Source organism: Lepisosteus platostomus, chromosome 8 (assembly GCF_059453375.1).
Source record: "Lepisosteus platostomus isolate fLepPlt1 chromosome 8, fLepPlt1.hap1, whole genome shotgun sequence".
NCBI lineage: Eukaryota > Metazoa > Chordata > Actinopteri > Semionotiformes > Lepisosteidae > Lepisosteus > Lepisosteus platostomus.
This window is the reverse complement of record NC_142618.1, coordinates 37,091,829-37,116,610: the sequence shown is the minus strand read 5'-3', so window position 1 is coordinate 37,116,610 and position 24,782 is coordinate 37,091,829. Positions and strand designations below refer to the sequence as shown.

At 43.5% G+C, this 24,782-nt stretch overlaps 1 protein-coding gene across 22 annotated transcripts in view; it reads right to left on the bottom strand.

Moving 5' to 3' along the window:
• scrib (scribble planar cell polarity protein) overlaps positions 1 to 24,782 on the bottom strand; it is a 128,471-nt gene that overhangs the window by 66,927 nt on the left and 36,762 nt on the right. For all 22 annotated transcript variants that reach the window (XM_088643259.1, XM_088643264.1, XM_088643267.1 and 19 more), the window contains exons 2-9: positions 10,161 to 10,278; positions 8,248 to 8,326; positions 7,182 to 7,271; positions 5,316 to 5,372; positions 3,717 to 3,780; positions 3,254 to 3,328; positions 2,019 to 2,163; positions 744 to 862 (exon numbers count right to left, since the gene is read on the bottom strand). In XM_088643259.1, coding sequence (XP_088499385.1) covers positions 744 to 862; positions 2,019 to 2,163; positions 3,254 to 3,328; positions 3,717 to 3,780; positions 5,316 to 5,372; positions 7,182 to 7,271; positions 8,248 to 8,326; positions 10,161 to 10,278 — 747 coding nt within the window. The remainder of the gene's footprint in view (positions 1 to 743; positions 863 to 2,018; positions 2,164 to 3,253; positions 3,329 to 3,716; positions 3,781 to 5,315; positions 5,373 to 7,181; positions 7,272 to 8,247; positions 8,327 to 10,160; positions 10,279 to 24,782) is intronic.

Below are 24,782 nucleotides of genomic sequence, written 5' to 3'. Positions count from 1 at the left end.
TTCACAGTAAGGATGTTGGGTTTTCTTATATTTTGGCAAATCTTGGCTTTTATGATTATAGTTTTCTGTAATAATGTTAAATTAGCAGTATGTGATTTTCTTAGATAAGATGATTGTGTAAATTAGAATTTGAAATACACTGTTAAAAGAGAGCTTATCTTATTTTTAATGATGTGTAGATTGGTGTTGTGTGTTTTTATTTTGATTCTCAAAGTTAGTAAAAATGACAGTAATAGAAATGTGGTTTCTTTTGCGATCTATGTTATTATTGCGGTCAGTCCGGAGTTTTATTAATATGTAAGTTTTTTTTTTAATCACTACTGTTAATATTTTAAGGGTTGGAGTTAAAGAATACTGGAGATCACTTGCATGTGCAGTGCGCTGTAAAATGTTTTAAAAATTCTGTCTTTATCACGGCGCAAATTTAGCTGTTGTAACTGCGCTGAAAGCCCATACAGACAGGAGTGTCTGGAGCTTCCATGAAGAGGTTAAGAAGGAAGAAGAGAAACAATTGAAGCAGGTCAGTGCTCAGGCAGGTCAGGAAAATCACTGGTTTCACAAACTTCTTCTGATGTCTGCAGTAAACTCAGGATTCAAAGCCACACAGCAGGACACAAAGTGGCAGATTACACCATTGTACTGAGCTGCCTGGGCTGTTCTTCATGCAGGTGGTGGTGGAGTGGAGGAGCACTGTGGAGGTCACCCAGGACCCAGGAAGATGATATGGGCACAGGCAGACGTACCTGCAGGAGGTTCTCCGTCAGCATCAGCTCTGAGAGGTTCTCACACTCCCCTATGGAATCCGTCAGGCTGGTGAGCCGGTTCTGGTCCACCTTCAGTATGGACAGCTGCTTCAGGCATCCTGCCAACATGAACAACACAGGGAAATGAGACAGAACTGCCAGTTGTCTTCATTGAGCAAACTGCTTCTGTCTGGCCAATTACAGAGGTCAATGCAATTCTTTAGTTACTAGAAGGCTTTCCAAGACGCTACACAGAGTATTCTGGCAGTAAATGCACACATTCATAGCTATTAGTACCTTTATATATTGTGATATAAGAAGGTGAATGAAAATACAACCCATATTAAATATTGTCAATTTAAAATATCTGTAATTCATCAAAAGTACTAATAAACTATGTCTGTTTTTTTCATCATGTCATAGATAATTTGTATATTGTAACACATTGCCCAGCAAGCTGTCCCTCTTAGATTTTCAAAGACCACAAAATAAGAAGAGTCACAACTGAGGAAGCCATTCGAGCCCATCTAGCCACTGATCTGAAGATTTCACCCTGCTGTGTCCTGATGGATTATCTCCTTATCAGATTTCAACACTGTCCAGTTACCCAGCAAACATAAATGTGTGGGGCTGGAATTCACAGAAAAAAGTCAGCAATGTTATTTTATAATTCCAGCATAACTAATAAACAGGGACTTCACCTGTCACAATTGGCTGCAGGAACAATAAGACACCAGAAGAGGGCAGCAGACATAACAGCTAGAGGACACTATATAAAAAGCCTGGCTCTTTAGCGAGAGCCAAGCAGCCAGGTCCTCTCCCTTTCTGCTGCCTGAGTCTGAGGAAACTGGGATATTACTGACACACAGGGAAGCTCCTTAGTCAGAGCCTGCGGGTTGCAGGATGACTCCAGGACACCTCTACAGGTCAGGGGTGGTTTCAGGTGTACTGCACTGTGAGCTGATCACAGAGATGAAGGGGAGCTTTCAGGCACATTCCAGGACAACAGCGGCTCTCCTAATGGGGTCTTCACTGGGAGTAGTCTTTGTACAGTTAAGAGAGGACAAAACAACTCCATGTTCTTCTGAAACTCTTCTTAAGTCATCATCATCAGCAGTTCTTGCTTAGGATGGGTAACTACCACGTTTCATAGGAACAGCTGCTCAGAGGGGGCGAGGTGAATAACTGGGGGCTCTTGTGAACTTCTCCACTGTATTTCCTGAACTGCTTGATTAAATACTCCTCTCGTTTGTAAATCTTCTTCAGTTCTCTCACCGATGCTGTCCGGCAGTGTCTCCAGGAGGTTCTGGGACAGTAACAGGTCAGTGAGGGCCAACAGACCGCTCAGCTCTGAGGGCAGCTGCTCCAATCTGTTTTCCGACACATCCAGACACACCAGCCTGCGGAGGTTACCCAGCTCCTAGACAGAGAAATAACAGGAGGGAACATGAGGAAGAGGCAAAGTGCAAATGTTTAATAAGCCAGTTTACCTAATGTAGGACGGCCACAGCAGACAGAAACAGACTTCAAGAAAACACAAACACACGAAAAAATAAACAGAAATGCACATTTTGGACATTCAGAAATGAAAACTTTACCCACAACACTGGAGTGCAAAACAGGAGTAAAGATAAACTCAGGACAGACAGATATCATCGGTAAAGCCAACACAAACCTATGCCAGGGTAAGGTTTAAAAAAATGTTTCTGTCCTGAAAAAAACTTGAACTTGAAAAAAAATGAACACAAGCCCTTCTACACAAAAGGCAGGTGCTCCCACCTTCCCCAGACTTGCTGGCTAGGTTCTTCACTACCTCTAACCTGACCTTGTGTGAGTGTGTACGTGCCCTGTGATGTCTGTCCTATCCTGATATGTGTCCTGAGTGCAGGCCTGCTTTATTATAGTCTGCCATGACCCAGTCGAGAAATAAAATGCCTTCTGAGGTGATAGAAACGGCTGTCCCTCTGGCGTCCCACTTCAAGAGAGGGGCTGGGGTGCAGTCTCCGTAGTCCAACAGAGGCGAGGATGAGCTCTGGCCCGCTGAGCCGCTGTCTCTCTAGTCTGGGCTTCACCTTCTACTGCTCCTGCCTGTCCTGCTCCCGGAGCCCCACTGCCTCTTCTGGTTTTAATCAGAGCTGACCCCTGGACAACTTACACCGACCCTTAAAATAACACTCTCCACAGTTTTTAAAACCTGAAAACAATTTTCTTAATTAGGCCTTTTTATTTGTTAGCTCAATTAAGCAATTGAGAGCTCAACTGGAATGAAAACCAGAAGAAACAGCAGGCTTCCAGGAAGTGGAATGAAAACCCCTGCCACTTGGTGAGACGAGCTACCACAGGAGGCAAACCACCGATCAAGAGCAGCCCAGGCCAGACAGGGATGAGCTCTGCCCCTCCGGAGCTGAGCACAGCCCTGTGCCTCCCTTTCCTGTGTAACAGAGGTAAACCGCAGGCACTAAAGAACTGTGCTTCTCTCGTGAACGTGCAGTCACTGAGGCTTTAGTTACCGGTGGCAGCGAGGACAGGTGATTGCGGTCCAGCCACAGCTCCCGCAGGTTGGGTAGAGCACCCAGGGTGTCCGGCTAGGAAAGAGAAAGGGAACGAGTGGTGATGGGCGTTCTTCCAGCGCTGGAGGAGTCTGTGACTCTCTTTGTTATTTTAAATGTGCGTTGCATATGCGAAACATCAATCATGCTTTAACACAGGTATTACATTTTCTCATTCTCTACAGAGTGTTAAAGTTTATTCACTGCCCTGTACAAATGATCTTATGCGGTTAAGAGGAACAACGGTTTTTTGTTCTAGGCCCTAAAGCAGATGATTTCATGTAGGTCCTGTAACAATGGCAATGAGGAGCTGAATGTCTCTTCTTACTTGTAACCTTATTTTTAACCCTCAGTGTGTGTGGATGGAGTGAAGATGCCGTTGAGAATGGGGCATAAGCTGGTGAGAGCAGGATGAGATTCTTACCAAGACTTCCAGTTCATTGCTGCCCAGGTCCAGCTGTTCCAGCTTCACTAGGAATGACAGGGACCTGGAAAGACACAGGACAGGCTTGCATTTAACACACTGTATACACAACGAGGATTTCACATTCAAACTGCCTTGCAGACACATAAACCATGAACTCAGACATACGTGAGAACAAGTCAGTGTTCCTCCAAAAGCACACATCTGCAGTTCCAATATGGCAAGCTGGCCTTCTGAGTGGCTCAAGCTGTGTAGCTGCTCTCCTGAGCTCAGGCTGAGCTCTACAACTGCAGGTTCGAGCCTGGCTCGTGTCACTGCTGAGAGCAGTCCAATGTTAGACAGGCAGCTCTCTTTGGTGGCTTTCAGAACTCGGGGACACAGCACCCCTGGGTGTAGTGCTGTCAGTGAGGGACCTGCCTCTCCTCCAGTAGGTGCTGCTCCCCCGGTATGACAACAAGGATGCCTGTGACGTGTTAGGAGACTTAAAAACACAACTGACTATTCCGACTCGGGACGGTATGACAAAAATATCTGGCAGTTCTAATTCTCTTCACACAAAAAAAAAAAAGATATGTGGGAACTCTGGAGAGTATTCAGCCCCAGACAACAGCACCCTGTCATCACCTGCTGTGAGAGCCACTCCACCTCAGCTTTTCTTCTCTTCACAGCTCAACACTCAAGTGTTCCACAGTTCAAACATGTTTCACGATATGCACAATATCAGGCACTGTATCAGCCCTTACACTGCGCACAAACCAATATAAAATATAATATAAAACCAATATAAAATTCCCATCTATATTAAAAACACAACTGTTTGCACCATGAGCACAAACAGTCCATATCGCTCAAATCACAGAAAATTCAACAGCCTGGTACTAAGACAGCTCTCCACCCGCTACAATATTCACAGAAGGAAAAAACAGCTGAATTATTCTCTCACTGCACATCTGTCAGTGCCAGCTTACTGGTGGGTGGTAACTCTTAACCAGCTTAACAATGTAAAAAAGTAAACTTATTACTTACACTAATTATTCTATGAAGAAAACAATGAGAAAATTGATTCTGTCAGGCTAGGCTTCTAACTACCATTATCTAAGATTTCACAAATTACATTTCAAGAATGAGAAATGAAACTTGATCCAGCGGGAGGTGCCAGGTGAATGAGAATGAAAACTGACAGTCATCAAGACTTTTTCTTTTTCATTCCTTATTCCACTAGAAGTTGTAAAGCTCCCAAACAAAGAGCACCTAAAGAAACATGTCAAAGCTTATTGCTACAAGGGAAGCTGGGAAACTTCATATCTTTCATACACTGGTGAGGGGTAGCTCAGTGTTCCCCAAAAGCATTTGCAGTTTTGATATGGCAAGCTGGCCTTCTGAGTGGCTCAAGCTGTGTATGATGGCATGCGTATGGCCATTACCACACAGTTAAATTTCCACAAGAAAAATTAGCACAAGCACATTCCTCACTGGAGCAGAAAGCTTTAAAACTAGTTCATCTGGGTAACAAACATGTCAGCTTTTCTGTTTTTGTTGCTGTTCACAGGCTGTTGGGGAAAGAGCTCTGCTTCATTTCCTAGTGCAGATCCTACTCACGTGGGCAGGGATTTGAGCAGGTTCTCTCGCAGTTCCAGTGTGACCAGGTTGGCTAAGCTGTGCAGAAAAAGAAAAGAAAAAACAATTTTCAGATCCAAGGCCTCCATTCCCACATAAGCCTCCTGACAGGAGCAGTCCTGCACGAGGCACACCATTAAAACTCCTTCAGTAACGTCATGAGGTCGATGCTGCTGTTGATCTGCAGTTTCGGAGCAGGGCTGAAGAAAGGGCTGTCAGTCAGCTGGAAGGGGGCTATCTGCAGTCTTGTGATGAAAGCTCCAGCGTGTGGCAGCGCCCCAAGCACCTGGGCCATATGAGTGTTATCCAAGCACTTGGCCGAGCTCTGTCCCTGCCAGACCTATAGCCACAGATATTTTGGCAAGATGGCAACGAGAGTATGATATAGGGGCTCTGTCTACATGTCTGTACATATGTGAGTCAATGATTTAATACTGAACCTTGCCAGTACCTTGTGACTGTGTGGTGCAATCTATATTTAAGAACACAAGAAGGGCTACAAATGAGCCAAACTGTGGTATGCCAGATGATCCTGGAAATGTGTTGTGTGCACTGAAAAATTGGGAATTAAAAATTGAATCATCAAAAATTATGCAACTTTTTCATCTGTAATTTACTCAGTCAGTTTCAGAAAGCTTGAGACGGGTTTTCATATTTTCTAGTTTAATAAAATTAGTTTATGTGTCAAATACGTAGCCTACGTACTACGTCGATGCGCCAATCCTTGAGCGTTCATACTCCTTTCAGAGACACACCTTAGTGCCACATTCACCTACAGAACAAGTGATCGAAAATGAATACCTTGCAAAAATCAAGTATTATGTCATGGCTAAAAGGAATAGACGTCAAGAGTACGGACGCCAGCTCTGATAGATCACGCACACCCGTTGAGAACGAGGAAGGATTATACATAGGGTTGCCATATTTGAACATCAAAATAAGAGGAGACCTTAATGAACTTTCCTATTGCCTTATATGGGAAGGGAGTCGGGATGGAGAGGCTTTTCAAAATATCCCACATTTTATGTTCATTGGTAAGGTAACAATGATGATGTTTAACTGTGTGAAATGCATAAGTCCCAGTCTACTCTGCCACTTCGAAAACACATTGCCGTGGACATTGTCGGGAAAATCTGGATGTATGGTAACCCTATCGGCCACCGACACTAGCTCTTCTGCTGAACCAGACACAGACAGCACCGCTAGTGTTAGCAAGTGTCGGAAAACAGCTACAAGGCGATATGATCCAAATTAACTAAGTGCTATTTTTATTGTATGTGTGTTAGAGTGTGTGCGCGTGCTTATGTTGCTCATTGAGATTTTCTGTGGTTCCTATGAAAAAATGACTTTCAGGTGGTACTTGGGTGCTTTGGTTTGATCAGGGGCGGTACTGGGTCCAAAACGTTTGAGAACCACTGCTCTAGCTCATTTGGTTGTTCACTAACTGCTTTAACGATCTCATCCATCCATTTCCTGGAAGATACCAGAGTATTGACTTGACATCTTGGTTAGAAAGTCTGTTCCATACTCCCACAACCCTTTGTGTAAAGTTGTGCATGTTCTTTATTCTTTCAATGCATGCCTACTTGTGTTCTGGTTCAGGTTTCACAGTGGGAAGTAGTCCAGTGTGTTGAATTTGTTGATGTCTTTGAGGATTTTTCAATTTTTGTGTCAGGTCCCCTAATAGTCTTGTCTGTTCAAGACTAAAAGGTTCAATTCTTCTAGCCTGCGAGTCTCGGACATTCCTTTGAGCCCAGGAATGTATCTGGTTTCTCTTCTCTGGACCGATTCCAGATTGCTTGCACTCCTGTGCATTGGTGGTGGGGCCACAGTGTGTAGTATACTCACTTGCCAATATCATTGGGCAGAGCTTGCAAAGACACGTCATTGAGAGCCAGGTGTGCCAGACTGCGCAACTGGGTGAAACCATCAGGGAGCCTGGCAGAGAGACCAAGAGACACGTGTAACGAGAGAGAAGACTCCTCTCACAAAACAGCTTTCTTCCCCTGTTCCTGACTTCAAATACAGTCTCATACCCCTGTCTGCCTGAGGATTCACTGAACTGTCTGGCACTGACAAGATGGAGCTTGTGCATATAAACTGAGATTTCCCACTAGGGTTCTACTGGAAAGGGAAGGTAAAGAGAAGGTGCGCTTCCAGAGTTGTTTATATATGGAATTCACTGCCATTGAATCTTCTAAAACAAATTTAGTACTTTCCAAACCAAAATTGAAGATCTATTCATTCACTTAAGGTTTTAAGATATACTTTAAGCTCTTCTCTAATTCTTTTAACCACAGGGGAGGAATGAATATAGGAACCATGTTAAGGACCTTACAAGCTCTCCTCCTGGTAATAAGCATACAAACAACAATGGCCTATAACTTGAAAATTCAGTATAGAATTTTTTCATCACAGAGACGTTTTTTTTCTAAATCTTAAGTTGACTTATGAGCTTACAAAGCTTCCTGAGTATTATCTCAGCAAACAGGGCTGGGAAACCTGCTCTGTGGCTGACGTTATAAACTTTGTAGTCTACAGTACTACAATGTGGAGAAGAGGAACCAACATTCTTACGAAATTCAGTTTCCTGAAAAAAACCCTTTCTGTATAAAAAAGTATTTTTCCAAATACAGCACTTCAACCATTTAATAACACACAAGACTTTATTTTTTCAAGTCTGCTGACCCTGTGTATAATTTAATAAAGAAAAGAATGTATAAATCCTGACATGACTTATTTCAAGCACAAAACTTTTGTCCTCGAGAAAAGCAATATCGACAGATTGAGTAAGCCTGTTTTAAACCGGTTTGCTGTCTTTTGATCCCCCCCCACACACACACACACACGTGGTTCTGTCCATCTATCTTCCTCCCTACAGCAAAGGGACAACTGGTTTAAACCACTGGCTTACCTTGACAGGGGGTTTCCACTGAAGTCTGCAATTTCTAGTGCTTTGCAGAACTTAATGCTCTCGGGGATCTCAGGAATGTCTTCAGGGGAGAGTGAGAAGCGAGCAGCACGGTCAACAATTCCACCAGAGACACAGAAAGCGGGAGAGGAAAGAGGTTTATCATTTTAACAACATGCACATTTCAGCTTTAACTAGTTACAGATGCCATGTGCAGCACTGAGCCTTCTCATTAGGTCCTTGCTGCTTCCATTTCAAGCATTAACCTTCAAGGCTGAAGCAGTGCTCCTCAGAGTGGGGGAAGAGAGAGCTGTACTGCCGGACAGGGTGTCCCAAACTCTTTTGGCTGGGAACAGGTCCTTCTGTGATCTAACTTGTATAAAAACTGACTGAAACACCGCGATTACAATTAAGAACAAAAGAAAGGTTATGACAAGAAGAGGCCCATGCTTCCAGTTTGGCAGTCAGTAGCTTTAACCCAGGACCTCATCCACTTGTTTCTTGAAGGAAACAAGGGTACTGGCTTCAACCAAATGTCTAAAAGCAGTGCAGGAGATGAAAAGAGCCCCAGTAAACACAGTCAAGGTATTTGTACTAAACAGAAAAAGATTACCAAATGAGAAAACACTTTATGGGATGATACGTTGCTCTTGGGAGACTGGCAACCCCTTCTTTGGGAGGTTGTGAGTGAACCAGTTCAGTGCTGTTTATGGTGATGTCTGACAGTGGGTCTGTGATTGCAAGACTGCATTGGTACTGAGGATTGCAAGGCTGTGCCCAACAGGGAGGGCAAAAATCTTATTCCACTGATCTTAGACTCAGGCAGCAAAGCATTGCAAAGCCTACGAGTGAAAATGAAACACTGAACAGGAACTTTTATAAGGTTGTGTAGGGTGCACGATCACAGATACCACCTCACCAAACCTTTGCTTGCAGCCCGGACAAAATAACTGTACCACACACATGTATTGTACAGTAAGATATATGCTTTAGATGGCATCCTTGACACATCTCAAGGTGCTTTACAATAAAACAAAGAGGTATACACAAGTGAACACAGATTATACAGAATTAGAAGCCAGAGTATGAAAGTGAGCAGTCATCACACAGGAATAGAGACAAAGGAACACGACAGGTGTCGCACACAGACTTGGCAAATGTGCTGCTGCAACCACACAAGCTTTTAGTTTTACATACTGTACATGCCGAAAGGAACAGTAATTTGACTAGATTACTGTATTCAATCTGTTTTGAAGATAGTCTTAAATCTATACCTACACAATCCCCCACAGACAAAGAATGTCATACCAAATCAATTCCCTGCTATTACTAAATGCATTTGTCACAAATCCTTGCATTTTTTTTAGTGTAAATACAGAATTATGGCTGAAATTCTAATTCTTAGCTAATTCTTATCCAACTCATCTTTGTTTTTCATTTATGTATTTGGGAGCTTAAAAAATTGTTTAATCAGGACCTATCTATTCTGTCCTAAACCACAAAGGAAACACCAGGGCTACAGTATCAGCTTGGGGGTCTTACACAGCTGCTCCCAACCCATAGGGAAACCCAGCCCACTGCAGGAACCTGCTAAGACCTCTGTAACTAACCCTACCCTGGAAGAACCCCTTCATCTAACATTAAGGATTCCCTTTCTAAATCATGAAGCCTTCCCATGTCTGCCCTAGAGAACCCCTTATTCCCTGTTCACTGATGTCCACCTCAGAGACCTCCCAGAGCACTGAGGTCAGGTAAGATAGGTTTAGCTGTTACTCCCTAAACTGTACTGCACTCAGGGCTGTGAGCTGCCATCACTAGGCCACAAGCACTGACCAACACTGTGGCCTGAAGCCCAGTTGTCCTGAAGCGGTACCACGATACCACAGTAAGCAGGAGTGCTGACTCAGTGCCCTCACCATTGCGGGAGATGTCCAGCTCTACCAGCTGCATGAAGTTGGCCACCTCAGGCGGCAGCCTCTGGATCTCATTGTCGCTTAGGCCAAGCTTCCGCAGGTTCAACAGCCGAAAGAAGGGCTGTAGAGAGAGATGGAGAGAGACTGTGAGAACTTCTAAACACGAAACATTTAAAAAAAAAACATTTTGCATTAAATACTTAACATAGTAGCAAACAAAAAAACAGGACAGGCTGTATCAGAGGGTCTGAACTGGGTAAGTATGGACTGAACAATACCTCTGCCAGTCTAATTTTGGAAATACACCCTATGGATCCGATCACTGCCTTGTTACCCCCAAAACAACTGCTTCAGTCACAGCAACACAATATCTCAGCTCACACTGATCGCAGCACGTCATGTCACATCAGAGCAGTGCAACTGAATGTTTCACTCTGTGAGAGTTACCTTTTGGTATATCATTAACGTTTTTCTAAAATAAGTCCAAGAAACTGAATTTGACAAGTATGTCTAAAATGAGCAATCACATTGCAAACTGTATTGCATATCAGTATGGGTTTAGTGAATAGTATCTTTGGAAATGAAGCCTGTCTATGCATACCACCAATGGCTAAAATGTCTGTATAGCCTACTCAAAGTAAAACATATTCTTAATGGAAACAAATGGGTCCATTCGTTTCATTACTCTGAAGAGAGCAATGACCTGAGTCTCAAACAAACATCTGTAGACTTGGCACAGTTCTTTTCCTATTCTCCACAGCCTAAGAATGAGAATCTCCTTATCTAGTGTTTGGAAAGTCTCTCCCTTACAGATGAAAGTATTCTGTAATGTGTTACTCCCACTTACTCAAACACCTTTAATTACTGTATACAACAACTTTTTATTTAGGCACCCGGAGAACACAGGGACATACAACAGTTTCTTCAAAGTCCACGAAGAGCACCACATTTTTTAAAACTTCTGTGTTTTTCTCAAGCTTCCCCAATGAGAGGGGACAGAACCCACGTGACCCCCACAACAAAAAGTACTTAACTCATAACACACTGGACACCAAACGTCAGATTTCCCTGGTTGCTACACATGCACATAGTGGACATGAAACTGGACATGGGTGATCAGCTCTTGACTCAGCTGGGAGACTATAAGAAAGCAGGCACATTTCATCACCAAAGAATCACTCCGCACTGTAAAGAGCTTCTATTTTTAGGAGATTCTCCAAGATCCGTGTACAGTGGCCAGTGCACTCTAAACTGACACCTGTGAAGTGCTCTAATAAAATTAGGTACTAGCTAATACAAGATGCAGATCAACACGGAACTGGGAAAAAAAGGAAGCTTATTAGTGTAGTGCAGCAATACAATCCATTAGTTTGGCCTGAGTGAACAGCACATAACTTTCCAAAAACTGAAGCAGAAGTATTCTAGAATTTTAAGAACTCATGTGCATATGCTGTAAGCAGACACACATTTCTATTCACAAGCACAGTGGTGCCTTCTCACAACTGCACCAGCCTGGTGAAGGGCACGCCAAAACGTCCGTTATTGATATTGCTTAATTGCTCAAAGATTAAAGTATATAAATTGAATGAAGCTTAATTTCTTTAAAAAAAGACTGGAACTAGAAAACCCCCAAATACTAGATTATTGAATATTGTCAAGGTGTGCATGTTTCTGACTCCACTCTGCCTTTCTCTGCAGTCTCTTCAGCGGCTTCAAGAGTCTTAGGGAAGCACACCTGTTCATATTCAGCCCAGGTCTCACCTACAGTGCAGAGAGGAAAGCAGCACTGTTGCACAGGAAACAGCACTTGACATAATGACGATTATTGCAAGACAACGACAGATTCTCCCAGGTTACTGCTCTTGCTGACTAGTCACCCAGTGTAACGCCAGTGTCCTAGGGATCAGCAACTTGTTCGTACACAGACCTTTTTGTCAATTTATCAATGACGTGGGAGACGATATAAATTTGGAAGAGAAATTATAATAATAAACTATTTTAAATAGTGCCTTTAAAAGTAGCAACTCAAAATAGCTTTAGAGCAGGTTTAAAAGGGGGAAAAACTGTTATAAGGATAGCAAATGACAAATTACCTACATATCTATGAATTGGCTTCATTACTCTGCTCTCCTCCCCACTGATAGCTGATGTGTGGTGAGCGTTCTGGCGCACTATGGCTGCCGTCGCATCATCCAGGTGGATGCTGCACATTGGTGGTGGTGGAGGGGAGTCCCCATTACCTGTAAAGCGCTTTGAGTGGAGTGTCCAGAAAAGCGCTATATAAGTGTAAGCACTTATTATTAATTATAATAATGACAAATTACCTACATATCTATGAATTGGCTTCATTACTCTGCTCTCCTCCCCACTGATAGCTGATGTGTGGTGAGCGTTCTGGCGCACTATGGCTGCCGTCGCATCATCCAGGTGGATGCTGCACATTGGTGGTGGTGGAGGGGAGTCCCCATTACCTGTAAAGCGCTTTGAGTGGAGTGTCCAGAAAAGCGCTATATAAGTGTAAGCACTTATTATTAATTATTATTATTATTATTATACAAGAAACTCAATCTGTTAGAAGTGCAACAGAAGTTAGGAAATGGAGCAGACAGACACTAAGTAAAAGTCTTTCCGAACAGAAAGATTTTGAGTTAATATTAAAATGCACTGAGGGTGGGTGACTTATTTTTATTCTTGGGGATAAAATTCCCGAGCTCTGGGCCATAGCAAAAGAAGGCCCTGTCACCCATAGAGTATAAATTAGCTTGAGGGAAACCTAGAAACCTAGAAGACAGCGAGAAACATGAGAAAGCAGGGCTTGGCAGTGCAGTCCCAACAGATCTCTCCACAAGCCGCCATAGTCTGGTCTGTCAATAGCCACTGTAAGCTGGTACAAAGCAGCTTGCATTAATTCCTTTCATGTTTCTTTCTTTGCCCTTTCTCTCTTCCAAGGCTAGACCAGTATATACTGATGAGAGGCAGTATAATGCAATCAGGCTGCTGAACAGCTGACTATGATCTTTGACAAAGAGAGCCATTCTAATGAAGAAGGCATTTTTTATTTTCTCGCTCTGCCTGCAAGTCGAAGAGTGAAAGGGAGGTCCTGCCATCATGTTTTCGACTGGTTCTGGATGCCAGCCAACTGACCCCCCCCACCACGGCCCCACCTGCCCCGCCCCTTGGCTACAGCTACCCTGAGCTGGCATTACAATGGCATTACAAAGGCGCTCCGGCAGAAAGACAGCAGCAGTAGGATTTAATCCTTTGTCCAGCTCAGTTTGTTGCAAGCAGACAAATCCGCACCCCCCACTCCTATCCTCTGTCATTTCTCTGAGAGCAACATGACAGTTTTCAAATAATTGGACAAACACTGCTCTCAGCTTGGAATGCTGGGGGGGCACACAAATTTCCATTGCTTAACATTCCAGGTCGAGAAACATAACACAAATCGGCACACTGTAATTAGTTTTCATTTTCTTTTCAAATTCCATTTGATAGAGGATGCTGACATTCTTAGAGTTTTTTTTTTAATGGCTTTTTATCAATAGTTTTTAAGTGTTTTTTAAGCAGTATTTATTTATCATCTTTTTTCCAGTGCTGTTAACCTGGTTTATTTCGGCACTACCTACTGCTCACACCAGCTCAAGCTACTCAAACCCCAAACCCCAGTTCTGACAGGTCTGCTGCAAGCCCTTGCCCCATCCTCATCCCCTGGTGGACTGTTGGTTCAGATCTCGGCTTACTTCACCACCTGTACGCTACATGCTGCGGTTCGACCACCCCCATCCACTCCCAACCTCTGTGTCGCAGTGCCCAACACCAGCAACACCAGCTCTCTGCCGCCACTCTGGTAGCCAATGCCATAAATCCAGGCTGCGCTGTCTGGGCATGGGAGATTTGAGCCTGGCTACTACCTGGGAATCCTGTACTTCTGCGACTGGATGCTGCTGAATTTGAAACACCTGTGTTAAACCGTCTTAATTGTTGTATTTTCAATCTAGAATGTTGTAGCTGCAAGGCTTATTTAAATACAGGAATTAAGTTTTCTGCTCCCTTGCCAGTGAGGCCCCATCTCTCTCTTCATCTCTGTGGCTGCACCACAGAGAAGCTATTCATGCAGGCTGATTTAAGGTTTTCTTTTGATAAGGGACAGCCCCCAAATAGGGATGCACTTAGCTAAGCCTGGCTATCATGATCAATGGTCATCCATTGGCGCCTATCTGTCTAGGGAGGGCCAGATGGACATCTGGACTGCATTCCTAAGTGTCAGGAGTAAGTGACTCATATCTCACCTTGATCAACCAATCAGGGACTGGTAGGGCCAAGTAACCCACGTGGGTCTCTGATGCCCATGAAACTTTCAGCCAATGAACGAGCTGAAGTTCCTCCAGGTAAAAACAGGCAACACAGAGCTCCTAGAAGAATTCCTAGGGTACAAGACAATTCCAGGGCAGGACGGCCCGCAGGCCAGAATAGTTCCTAAGGGCAGGACATTCTCGCAGTGCGCCTCCTGACCATCCTGAGACTCAGCCCAGACCACCACGTAACGGCCAGTGTGTCCGAGTGCCAGAACTTTCCTTTGTTCTAAGAGTCGAGAGCGGAGGTTGCCACGAGTAACCAAAGGATCCACCGAGGTTAGCACCAGCAGCAAGCTTCGTGAACAGGTCGGAACTGTGGACAGCTGAATCAGTATTCAGAACTAGCTTCATCAGGAATGAACCGGTCCTCTTCCTGACCTGCTGGGACCCACAGTCATCTTTTCTCCTGTGCACAAACTTTGCTAGTTCAGCCAACACTACCTAGCCGGTCTTCAGAGAGCAGTGCCCCAGGAGTGTCCACCAAGCCGCACAGCACAGCCTGGCACCGAGCCAGAGAGCACAGATTGGACAGCAACAAGCCTGCAACTGTCTCTTTGTGCCTGCAGGAGATCTGAATCCCCAGAGGTTGGATGAGTATTCAACTTCACTGCATTAGCGCTCGAGAATTCAATTGTTATCCCAACCAGTTGATATCAATTGAATTCCTAAGAGTTATGTACTTGTTTTCAGTATCTAATGTAGAAGTTGTAACCAACTTCAATTATGAAACGGTCTAAATGAATGATATACTGAACATATGTCCTCTTGATATGTGTAACTCTTCGTAACTGATTGAATATATACCTTTTGTATTCTGATAACCCTCACGATAAGATCCGTTATGTTTACATGCATATTCTATGTATTAATAAATGTATTCTTGTGTATTAGTACCTGTGTGTGTGCGTTGTTTGAATTATCCCGCAAGGCTGGATTCTAAGACCATTAAAAGAATAATTTTGTGATTTACTGACACAATTAATAATTGTCCCAGTAAATGCCCAAACCCCTACATTACTGGTGCCTCGTGAGAGCACACTACAATGTATTCCTCGGAATTATATGCTGCTGTCTGTAAGTTAGGCGTATAGATATCATGGCATTCATTTACACTGTTTGCACTGTCTTCCCAATACTGCATTCCATAGTAACTCTGTAAATACTGTTAGAATAGCATTATGTGAATATGTTTTTGCTTCACCTAGCAACAAAATTGCCCCATCATGACAAAAGTCACACACTAGACCTTGTGGTTTGGCCTGCATGTCCTTGAACTGAGCATTTCGTATCATCTAGTCATTTGTTTTGAGCTGGAGGTTGAAAGATTTACCTACATGTCTAAGTATATGATTACATTTCACAACAACAGGTCGATTCAATCAGATTTGTTTTCCCAATAGATTAAGTTCTCCTGAATGTGGCCCACAGCTAAATAGTCTTCAAGACTCCATTATGCTTTACAGATCCACTCTAGGTGGCAATTTAGTTTGTTGAGCTCTGGAGAAAAACTAGCCTTCTCCTTTCCATCTCAATCCCCTTGATACAAGAACCAACTTTACTTCAGAAAATTTCAAAAAGGAATCAGAATGAACGCAGATGAAGGGATATGGGACTGTCTGTTCACTTATCTGCCTTCACACAATCCCAACAAAGCCTGTAATAACTGCACTAAAAACTTACAAAAGAAGGAAAAAGCAAACCTAGACCCCCTTTTCTACAATTTTGAATTTCTTCAATTCCTTGAAGAACACAACTCCTGAAGGAGGGTCAGACAACCTTGTGATTTCATTTCCAAGCACTATTAATGTACTTTCAAGAAAATGCAACTGGTCCAGTGATAAAGGCTACAGAAATATGGCTTCCCACTTTCAATCTGTGACCCACGACCCCCCTAATCACCTGCATCCCATTTGTGCACTATGGCCTTCTGTCAGTTCCCAAAACCTTGGAAGACCATGTATGACAAGTGAAGCTGCACTCTAGACAACTGATAAGTGTGCCTTGCCAAAACACTAAGTCCAACATACACAAATACTATGTTGCAGCCCATATTAGCTATTGCAAGTCTTTGTACGTTCATACTCCAACTTGTGTTTTCTGTATTAAAATATGTATTCAAGCATTTTTAATCTTTTTGCTATGTTGTATTGGAAAGTGCAGAGAAACGATGAGCTTTGAAAACTGCTATATAAAATATTCTACGCCACACCAAATCCTTTTCTAAAACAAAAGAAGCAAAAAATAAAAGGGAAATTGGCAAAATTATTATCAGGGAATCAGTAATAGATTTTCACTAGTGACTTCTCTAAACATGTTTATGAGTTACACCTGGACGAAATTAATTTCCGCTGAAAGGACCTTAAACGCAAGTAATGGAGCCAATATCATTTGTTGCACTGTTAATGCCTCTCTCATTGTGCAAAGTCTACATAGGGCTGGAAACCTTCAAGTGCGTTTGCATGTGCCCGGCAATATCTGGAGCTTTTCCAGTTTCACAAGAAAGCAATGAGATGTGTGCTGTGGGTTTCTGGGTGCAGAGCTGCACAGAAGCACTCATTCACCTTCAGTCTGACTCTCAGGGGTATTCTAGACATTCGATGCCGCAGCTCAGCAGCATGGTGTTCAAAACAGTGTTTGCTTTCAAAACAAATCTATACTCGGGCCTCCTAGTTCTGGTTCTTTCATTTTAGCTGTATTCTTGGTGTGAAATCCAGCAGACACATATTACAGCTCCAGTGCAGAACTCAATCCAGTTTCTTAGCAATAGGTGTAAAAATTTAATATTATAAAAACACTGACAGATTAACTATTTATCTTGTGATTTACGTATAACAAAGAAAGCATAAATAAGGAAGAAAGCAATTCTACATATTGCAAATTGGCTGTCTGAGTGTACTAAGCACGGACAATGAACAGCGACTGTAACAATCTACTGTATCTGTGCTGTTTACTTCCATATTAGGCTCAGGACTTTGGGCCATGCCTACATTAAGCCTGAATGGCACGCAACAAAGATGGAAGAATAATGTCTGTGGACATGAAATTAAGTAACAGGAGAGAGGCAGGTACTGGGATATTAGCTGCTGCTTTAAAGAGAAAACATTAGGCACACGGATTATCAGTGCAGCTAGTGGACTTGGCTCCTGTGCCAGCTGCCCTATGATTAACCTCATGTTTTTGCAAGGGTCTATGTCCTCCCCCAAAACGCAGTGCCTTCTTAAACCTGGGGAGAAACGGTTCAAAGCAATGAGCTTGACAACACTGTCACTTTGACTCAATGAGCTCTGTAACTCAACTGGACCCAGATGAGAACATATGAGAATGTCACGCAATTCTTGTGACTGTATCCCACTCTCTTTTTTGCCCTTAAACAAGGATAACCTATTCTGGGAGAACAGAAATAGGCCAGCCCAACACAAAAAGAAGCACATTCTTTAGCACCATACATTTATACCAAGAGGGAGGGAGTAGGGGACAAAATTGCTGAAAATTATAATTGCTGTCATTTAAAGTAGGTAGCTGTGTCAGCATGCGTAGACTGCAAAGGAACAAGTAAAGGTTCATTTCATGCTGAAAAGCGAAGAAAAGAAACACAATGTTTTGGCTGTGGAGCCTTCTTTGGGTATGGCACTCTGACACCCAAAGAAGACTCCACAGCCAAAACGTTGTTTCCTTTCTTTTCTTTTCAGCATGGAATATACCTTTACTTGTTCTACTGCTTTCATTTGCAAAATGCTGAATCAAAATACGTATAGAGTTCTTGCAAGTATATATGTTACCAGGACAAAACTGAAATTATATTATTAGAAAATCGTAAGAATACAATACAACTGAGCTGTTATCAGTGCCAATTCATGTCTCTGTGCAATTCTGAGTAAAGAATGATCAGAACAGTTAGGAGGAATGGGATAAGTCATTTACTTTAGCAGTGTAAAACAACTAACTTAGTAGAATAAGCAGACATAAATCCAAATAATAAAAAAATATGATGCACAAGTTGAAAGAGATGATTAAACAAACCAAAAGATCCGAGTTCAGGTTTGAGTGTAAGGAGTATTCTGCCCTTCTGCCTTGAGAACAGAGTGTCTTTCTGGGGGTATGCTGAGGCGATTAAGGTCTGGAAGCACATCATCTTTTTTGGCCATGATTTCAAAAAAGGATATTCCCCATTTTCAACCTGTCCTCTTGCTAGACAATGACTCTTATCTGGATCTCTCGCAGTGACAGCATGACCGCAGCTAAAAAGCCGCTGGCACTGTGTGGAGTCTCCACTCCCCTGGCCTCACTGGACCTGGGCCTGTCTGCTGTCATGTCTGTGGAGCCTGTGAGGAGACAGCGCAGGCTTGGAGTGCTATCACCGATGCACCAGAGGCCTCGCTGTGTGTCTGGGTTCTCCTCTAACTTTTTTGTGTTTAGGGAGAAATTTTCACATATTTCCTTCATAAAAAGAGAAAGTTTCCTCACATTCAAATGGCGAGACGCCAGCAGCAGTCAGAGGCAGAGAGATCTCCCCAAACCGAAATGAAGATGCTGTTTGAACCGTGTCTTGTGTCTACAATTGTGTGGAAGTTGCTACAGCTCTTCTGTCCTCTTAAGCAGGCAGTACACACATCTGAAATCACCTCCTACTTTCTCATCACCCTGTAGTGCCCAGGATTTTCACTTGCCTCCAGCTTGCACTTAACTAAAAGGCTTCCACTGAAACTGTTCCAAGTGTGAAAGTAGAGGTTTACCTGTGGAGCAGTGACTTGCATGCCGTAAAGGAACAATAAGGGTTTATTCTGTATTTCTTCTGAATAGTGAAACATGAACCAGGACACAAGTGGAAACTCAAAGTGTTGAAGCTGATACCAGCTGGCTTCTTTCAGGAAACGGCTGGTCAAGAGCCTTGGATCAATTAACTATTACCTACCAAACAAGCTGGAGGGGCTGAAAGGTTTAGAACATGTCTCATGTTCTGTCTCATGAAAAGCAAAAAGAAAAGAGGCAAATGATAATGCCAATGACAATAAAGTCATGTACAGAAGTGAATGTGTTTTTTTTCCAATGGCAGGAACAATCTTTGATGCATGTGATCTTCAAAACATAACTTGAAATTTGGCTGTAAACTGAAAATGGAAGAACTAGCTCTTTGCCACTTTATTTCAGTTCTTCAGATACATGTAGCTACTGTCTTCATCGCTGCTGAAAGAGAAACCGCAGGAGAGCAGACCAAGAGGGGAGAAAGCTGTGCCTGCCGGCTTCCTCAGCAAACTCTTCCCAGGAGCAAAGATGGAGGTTTTATAGCACATAGAGTGTGTGGGGCGGAGTGGTGGCTCTGTGGCTAAGGATCTGTGCCTGTGACTGGAAGGTTGCCGGATCAAATCCCGCAGCCGGCAGAGGAATCCTACTCTGTTGGGCCCCTGAGCAGGGCCCTTAACTCCAACTGCTCCAGGGGCGCTGTACAATGGCTGACCCTGCACTCTGACCCCAAGCTTCTCTCCCTGTCTGTGTCTCATGGAGAGCAAGCTGGGGTATGAGAAAAGACTAATTCCTAATGCAAGAAATTGTATAGGGCTAATAAAGCAACATTATTATTATTATTATTATTATTATTATTATTGTAAAGAGGGAAATGAGAGCGGGAGATATCCTGCAGCAGTGAGGATGAAAAAAAGTAATTACTCTGTTAACGAGAGGCACACGTGCCTACCCCCCCAGTAAAACTGTCACCTCCGAACAAAGGAGCGACAGGGGTAGGGTGGAGTAAGGCTCATTAACAGGGGGAGGGGAATGGACTGTGTATAATGCACACCTCCCCCACAGCAGAAACGCATTTTAAGAGTAACCAGCTCACTGGCAAGCAGTAAAGAAAAGGCAATTCCCTAATCCAGCAGTTAGACGGCGCTACTGTCACAGGCAAACCTTTTATCACTTTGTGGAACCTTACAATACCAGGCCAATTTGGGGGGAAGGGCTGTTACCTCTGCTTGGTAGCAGACACTTGGATTAAATGTGTACCATCTGAGGCAAACTGTTCCTACCATCAAACCCACGGTGCTTTTCTGCCATAAAATATCCGCCTTCTGTGATCTGGGGTAAACCCCAAGGGTAGAAACAATCTCAAGCTACTTTGCCAAAACATCTTGAAATCTGAAAAAAACTCCATTCAATGAAAAGAGTGCATGCAACCAGTCCTGGCTACAGACTGCAGTGAACCCTCATGTTGCTCACGGGATTCTGCATGTGTAGTACAAATGACTGTGCAATGCTGGGCCACGGGACCACAGGTCTTACAGACCTGGGAAGGTTTTGACTCAGTGTTCAAATGTTCCAACATGGTGCAGAGACCACCATGTCTGTGGGAACCACTTGGGGGGATAGTGTTGATACTGACTACAATTAGCTACATTGTTGTCTCAATTAGATATCAGAGAGTGGAATGCTGAAATAGGCTGGGCTGTAAGACTAGACAAGACCTAAAGTGAGAGAGAGACAATAGTGGTGGAAAAGAGAAACCGATGAGGAGCTTAAATAAAGAATGAATTCAGATTGATAAAACCACACTGAAACTATGAAGCTATTTGCAGCAGCAGATTGTCACAAGACAATGTCGTTGCTGACCCCAGAGCAGTCAAGGCAGCATCTCAAACCAGTAGTTTACAGAACTGGAGCCTAAGCTGGAGAAAGTGAAAGACAGAGGAAGGGATTGGCGGTACGGTGACCTAGGGGAGCACACTGTGGGCAGACAGAGAGAGCTCTGTGTTCCACTCAAGTGACTGTTTTATCACATAGCTGCTCGGCAATCAAGCCTCTTAGTCTGCAGACAGGGCTGCCATACCAGCAGGACATAAAACACATCACCACCTACAACTCAACCGGATGGAACGTTACCTAGGAAAGGGACTGCTGTCCCAAAGACTCCAAAACCCAGCTTTCCACATCATGGAAATGTTTTCTTGAGCATGTTTTTAACAGCTATTTTAAAAGCGAGGCAATCTCTGCCATTCCTTCAACACAAATTCTGTCACTATCTGTTGATGAATTTCGCTGGTCTATCTCTTTCTTATTTCTCTATTTTATACATTGCTTTATAGAGAAATGGCTCTTGCAGTTCTGTAGGACACATGGAAAACATGACAATAGTCTGCCTTCTCTCAATGTACCATTCTACACACCTCTTCTTTATTCAATCCCTTTTATTCCAGGAACAGGACTCCCACTGCACTGCAGTTACAGTCACTACAGTTTTTCAAAACAGGCACTTGTATATAAACATGCCTGCACCTTATTTTGGGCATATTTGTATAAAACAAATATAAAAAGGCATGAAAATGTGTTTCTACTTCACCAGTATAACTTATACAAAAATTTACAGTTCCAAATTCCTCAAGCACAATGGTATCATATTCCCATTCCTACTACTGACAGCAAAGGGACAGAGGTGAATGTGTTTCTTCCAAAATCATTTTTTTTCGTACGCTCATGTTGACCTTTAGTGGTATACCAGGGGGAATAAGACTGATGCTTCTATCACCAGAGCAAACCCTCTCTGTGATACTGTCATTCACCTTCTGATTGGAGAAAGATTGTAGGGAGCAGAATTCCATATTGTGCTTGCTGGGGTATGTCATCACGCTTGAACCCGAATCAGGGAAGAGAAGGAGGGAGCATTGATACATGCAGTAAAAGTGTAGCTGGATCAACGCCTTTCCTCAGCATAGCGCTGATGACTGCTGCACAGACAGGTCAGTGAGGACACAACTCACATCCCTGGAGAACAGGAGAGGGGGGTGGGGACCCTTTTCCACTCCTCCATGCTCTCTCTACCTCCATTCTCCAAGTCAGGATACAGGGATATTATTCTTTGTCAGCATGACAACTATCAGCAAGACATGTAATGGCTAAACAAAAGAAAGGAGAACAAACACATAATAAGGTAGCTTTCATCTTAAAATGCCATAGACCGAAAGTTAAGCCTAACTTCTATTTTGTATTGATTATGGTGGGTTTTTTTTCCCAGAAAAAACAACTGAAAAGGGTAGCAATCTTGGTAAACCGTGAATTTGTCAGTCGCAGCACTGCAGAAAAAATATTAAATCCATGGTATTGTATACCTTCGTACAGCCCACTGTACAAAGCCAGTTCATCTCCCTCTCAAGTGAAATCCCATCCATTGACCTGAACAGTCCCTGAATCCCCCCTCCACACTCCCATCTCAGTGCAAGTTCACTGACTCAAGACTTGTTCATCCACAGCTTCAAACAAGCCCGACCATTAAAACTGCTAACAAACCTCCTTTGACAGCCACCTCTCTTTTCAGTGTCACCAGACTAAAGAAAACCCATTGGGGATGTCTAGCCTTAGCAGTCTCGGTCTGACAGAAACAGAGGAAAAATAGGCCAGACACAATGCCATGGGCCTACAGTTCAGAAAATAAAAAGGCCTGAATTCAAGAGAAGTCACATTCAGCCTGCACAGGAACAGTGGTGCAGTGATCCCATTTAAAGCACTACAACGGGCGCAGCTCCTCACAGAGCAACAAGGACTGAGAAGCAGCCACACTGGCCCAGGCAATTAGAGCCACGAGGGATAAAAGGAGCCTAGAGAAGCACAGAGGGAGAAAGAAAAAAGTAAAACATTATTACTACAATCGTATGCCTCTCTTTGTTTACCCCTTAGTAAACAAGCTCTGCACCTTGCTGAGGGAGTCGACACAAAATGCAGAATACATTTGCGTAGGGCACCCACAAAGTGCAACACTTCTTCCCTGCTTCCCCATTTCGCAAAGCTGTGCACCGCTCTCCAGCCTCCCTGTCTCATGCTAAACTGAACGCCTCCCAACACGAAGAAAGGACACATTGTCCTGCTCCAGCTCTCTCTGTTGTTGCCGCCAAACCCGCTGCCCGGCCCGCCCTCCCACACCAAAGCGAGACAGAGAGATTGACACATCGAGCACATCGCATCACCCCTCAACCCCCTTCAGGCCGGCCCACTGGCAACAAAGAAAAGAGCCCCTCGGTCCCCAGGCCCACAAAGCCCTGTCAATCAGGAAGCAGGGCACAACCGCCCCCCAAACAAAGCTGGGGGATCACCCAGCACAGAGAGAGGGACACAGAGGGAGAGGATGAGGTGACCGGGAGGCTTTCAGGAGGCCTGAGGAGCAGAACAAAGGTTACCAGCGACAGGCGATTACGCTAGACACTGCTTCTGGCATTACTGCACTTTTCACTGGTTTCACCCACTTCCCTCGCCTTTCAAATCCTTATTAAAAACCCTCTTAGTCTTTAAAGTTTGGGACAGAAGACAATGACTATCTCCCCAGAGGAGTAAAATCCCCCAGGCATGTGCTCTACACACCTCCAAGCACCATGCTATCTGTGCCTCAGGCCTGAAGCTACAGCACTGCCTGCTTATGCTCACAGGGACAGCCTAAAGAAACTGGTAAAAATACATTTCTTCACTTGCATCTTTCTTTATGTTCTTCTATTCATTATTCATTCTTGCCGTCTGCCATAAGACTGTACAACGCATCCACCTTGCGTCTTGGCAGAGGCAACATCGACAGTGACCTGTTTCTGGACTAAACGCATATACACATCTACTGCTACATCTGTTCTCTTTCTTTTTCTTTTTCCCGTTTACAACCACTTTTGTGCAATATATGCCAGGGACCTGTGCAATACATTTATATTTATATCTATGGTTACATCTATATTTATATTCATACATGTGATAAGATTTTCTGTGTACTGTTCTGTTCTAGTTTGCTCTTGTGTGTCCGGACTGTGAGTAACTCTTGTATTGTATTGTATGTATTGTACTATTATTATATAATTTGTTACACTGTGGCTGTGTTGTGTGTGTTAAGCTGGTGTTGCACTGCAATTTCCCTCACGGGATCAATAAAGTATCTATCTATCTATTCACTTTACACTCATTTACATCTTAAAAACAATGAGGGAACACAATAAAACAGAAAAAAATGTTGGGATATATCGGAGGATGTTATTCATTATTTTTAATTCTATATTCAAACAGACTGTTAAAAGCTTAGTAAGAAATAGTTAGAAATCAAACTCAAGGAGAGGGACAGGGACTTTTGAGAAGCTGAGGGTGAGCTGAGGGACAGAAACCATGAGGAATAAAGAGGGAGTGAACGGGAAAAGCTCCAGTCGGCTCAGCCAAGACGCACTCAGGCAGACAGTTTCTCAGTGTCCGGCGGCTAATTAAAGCCCAGACCGAAGGGAAGTCTCACTGGCAGAGAACCAGCCTCCACAGCGAGCCAGAG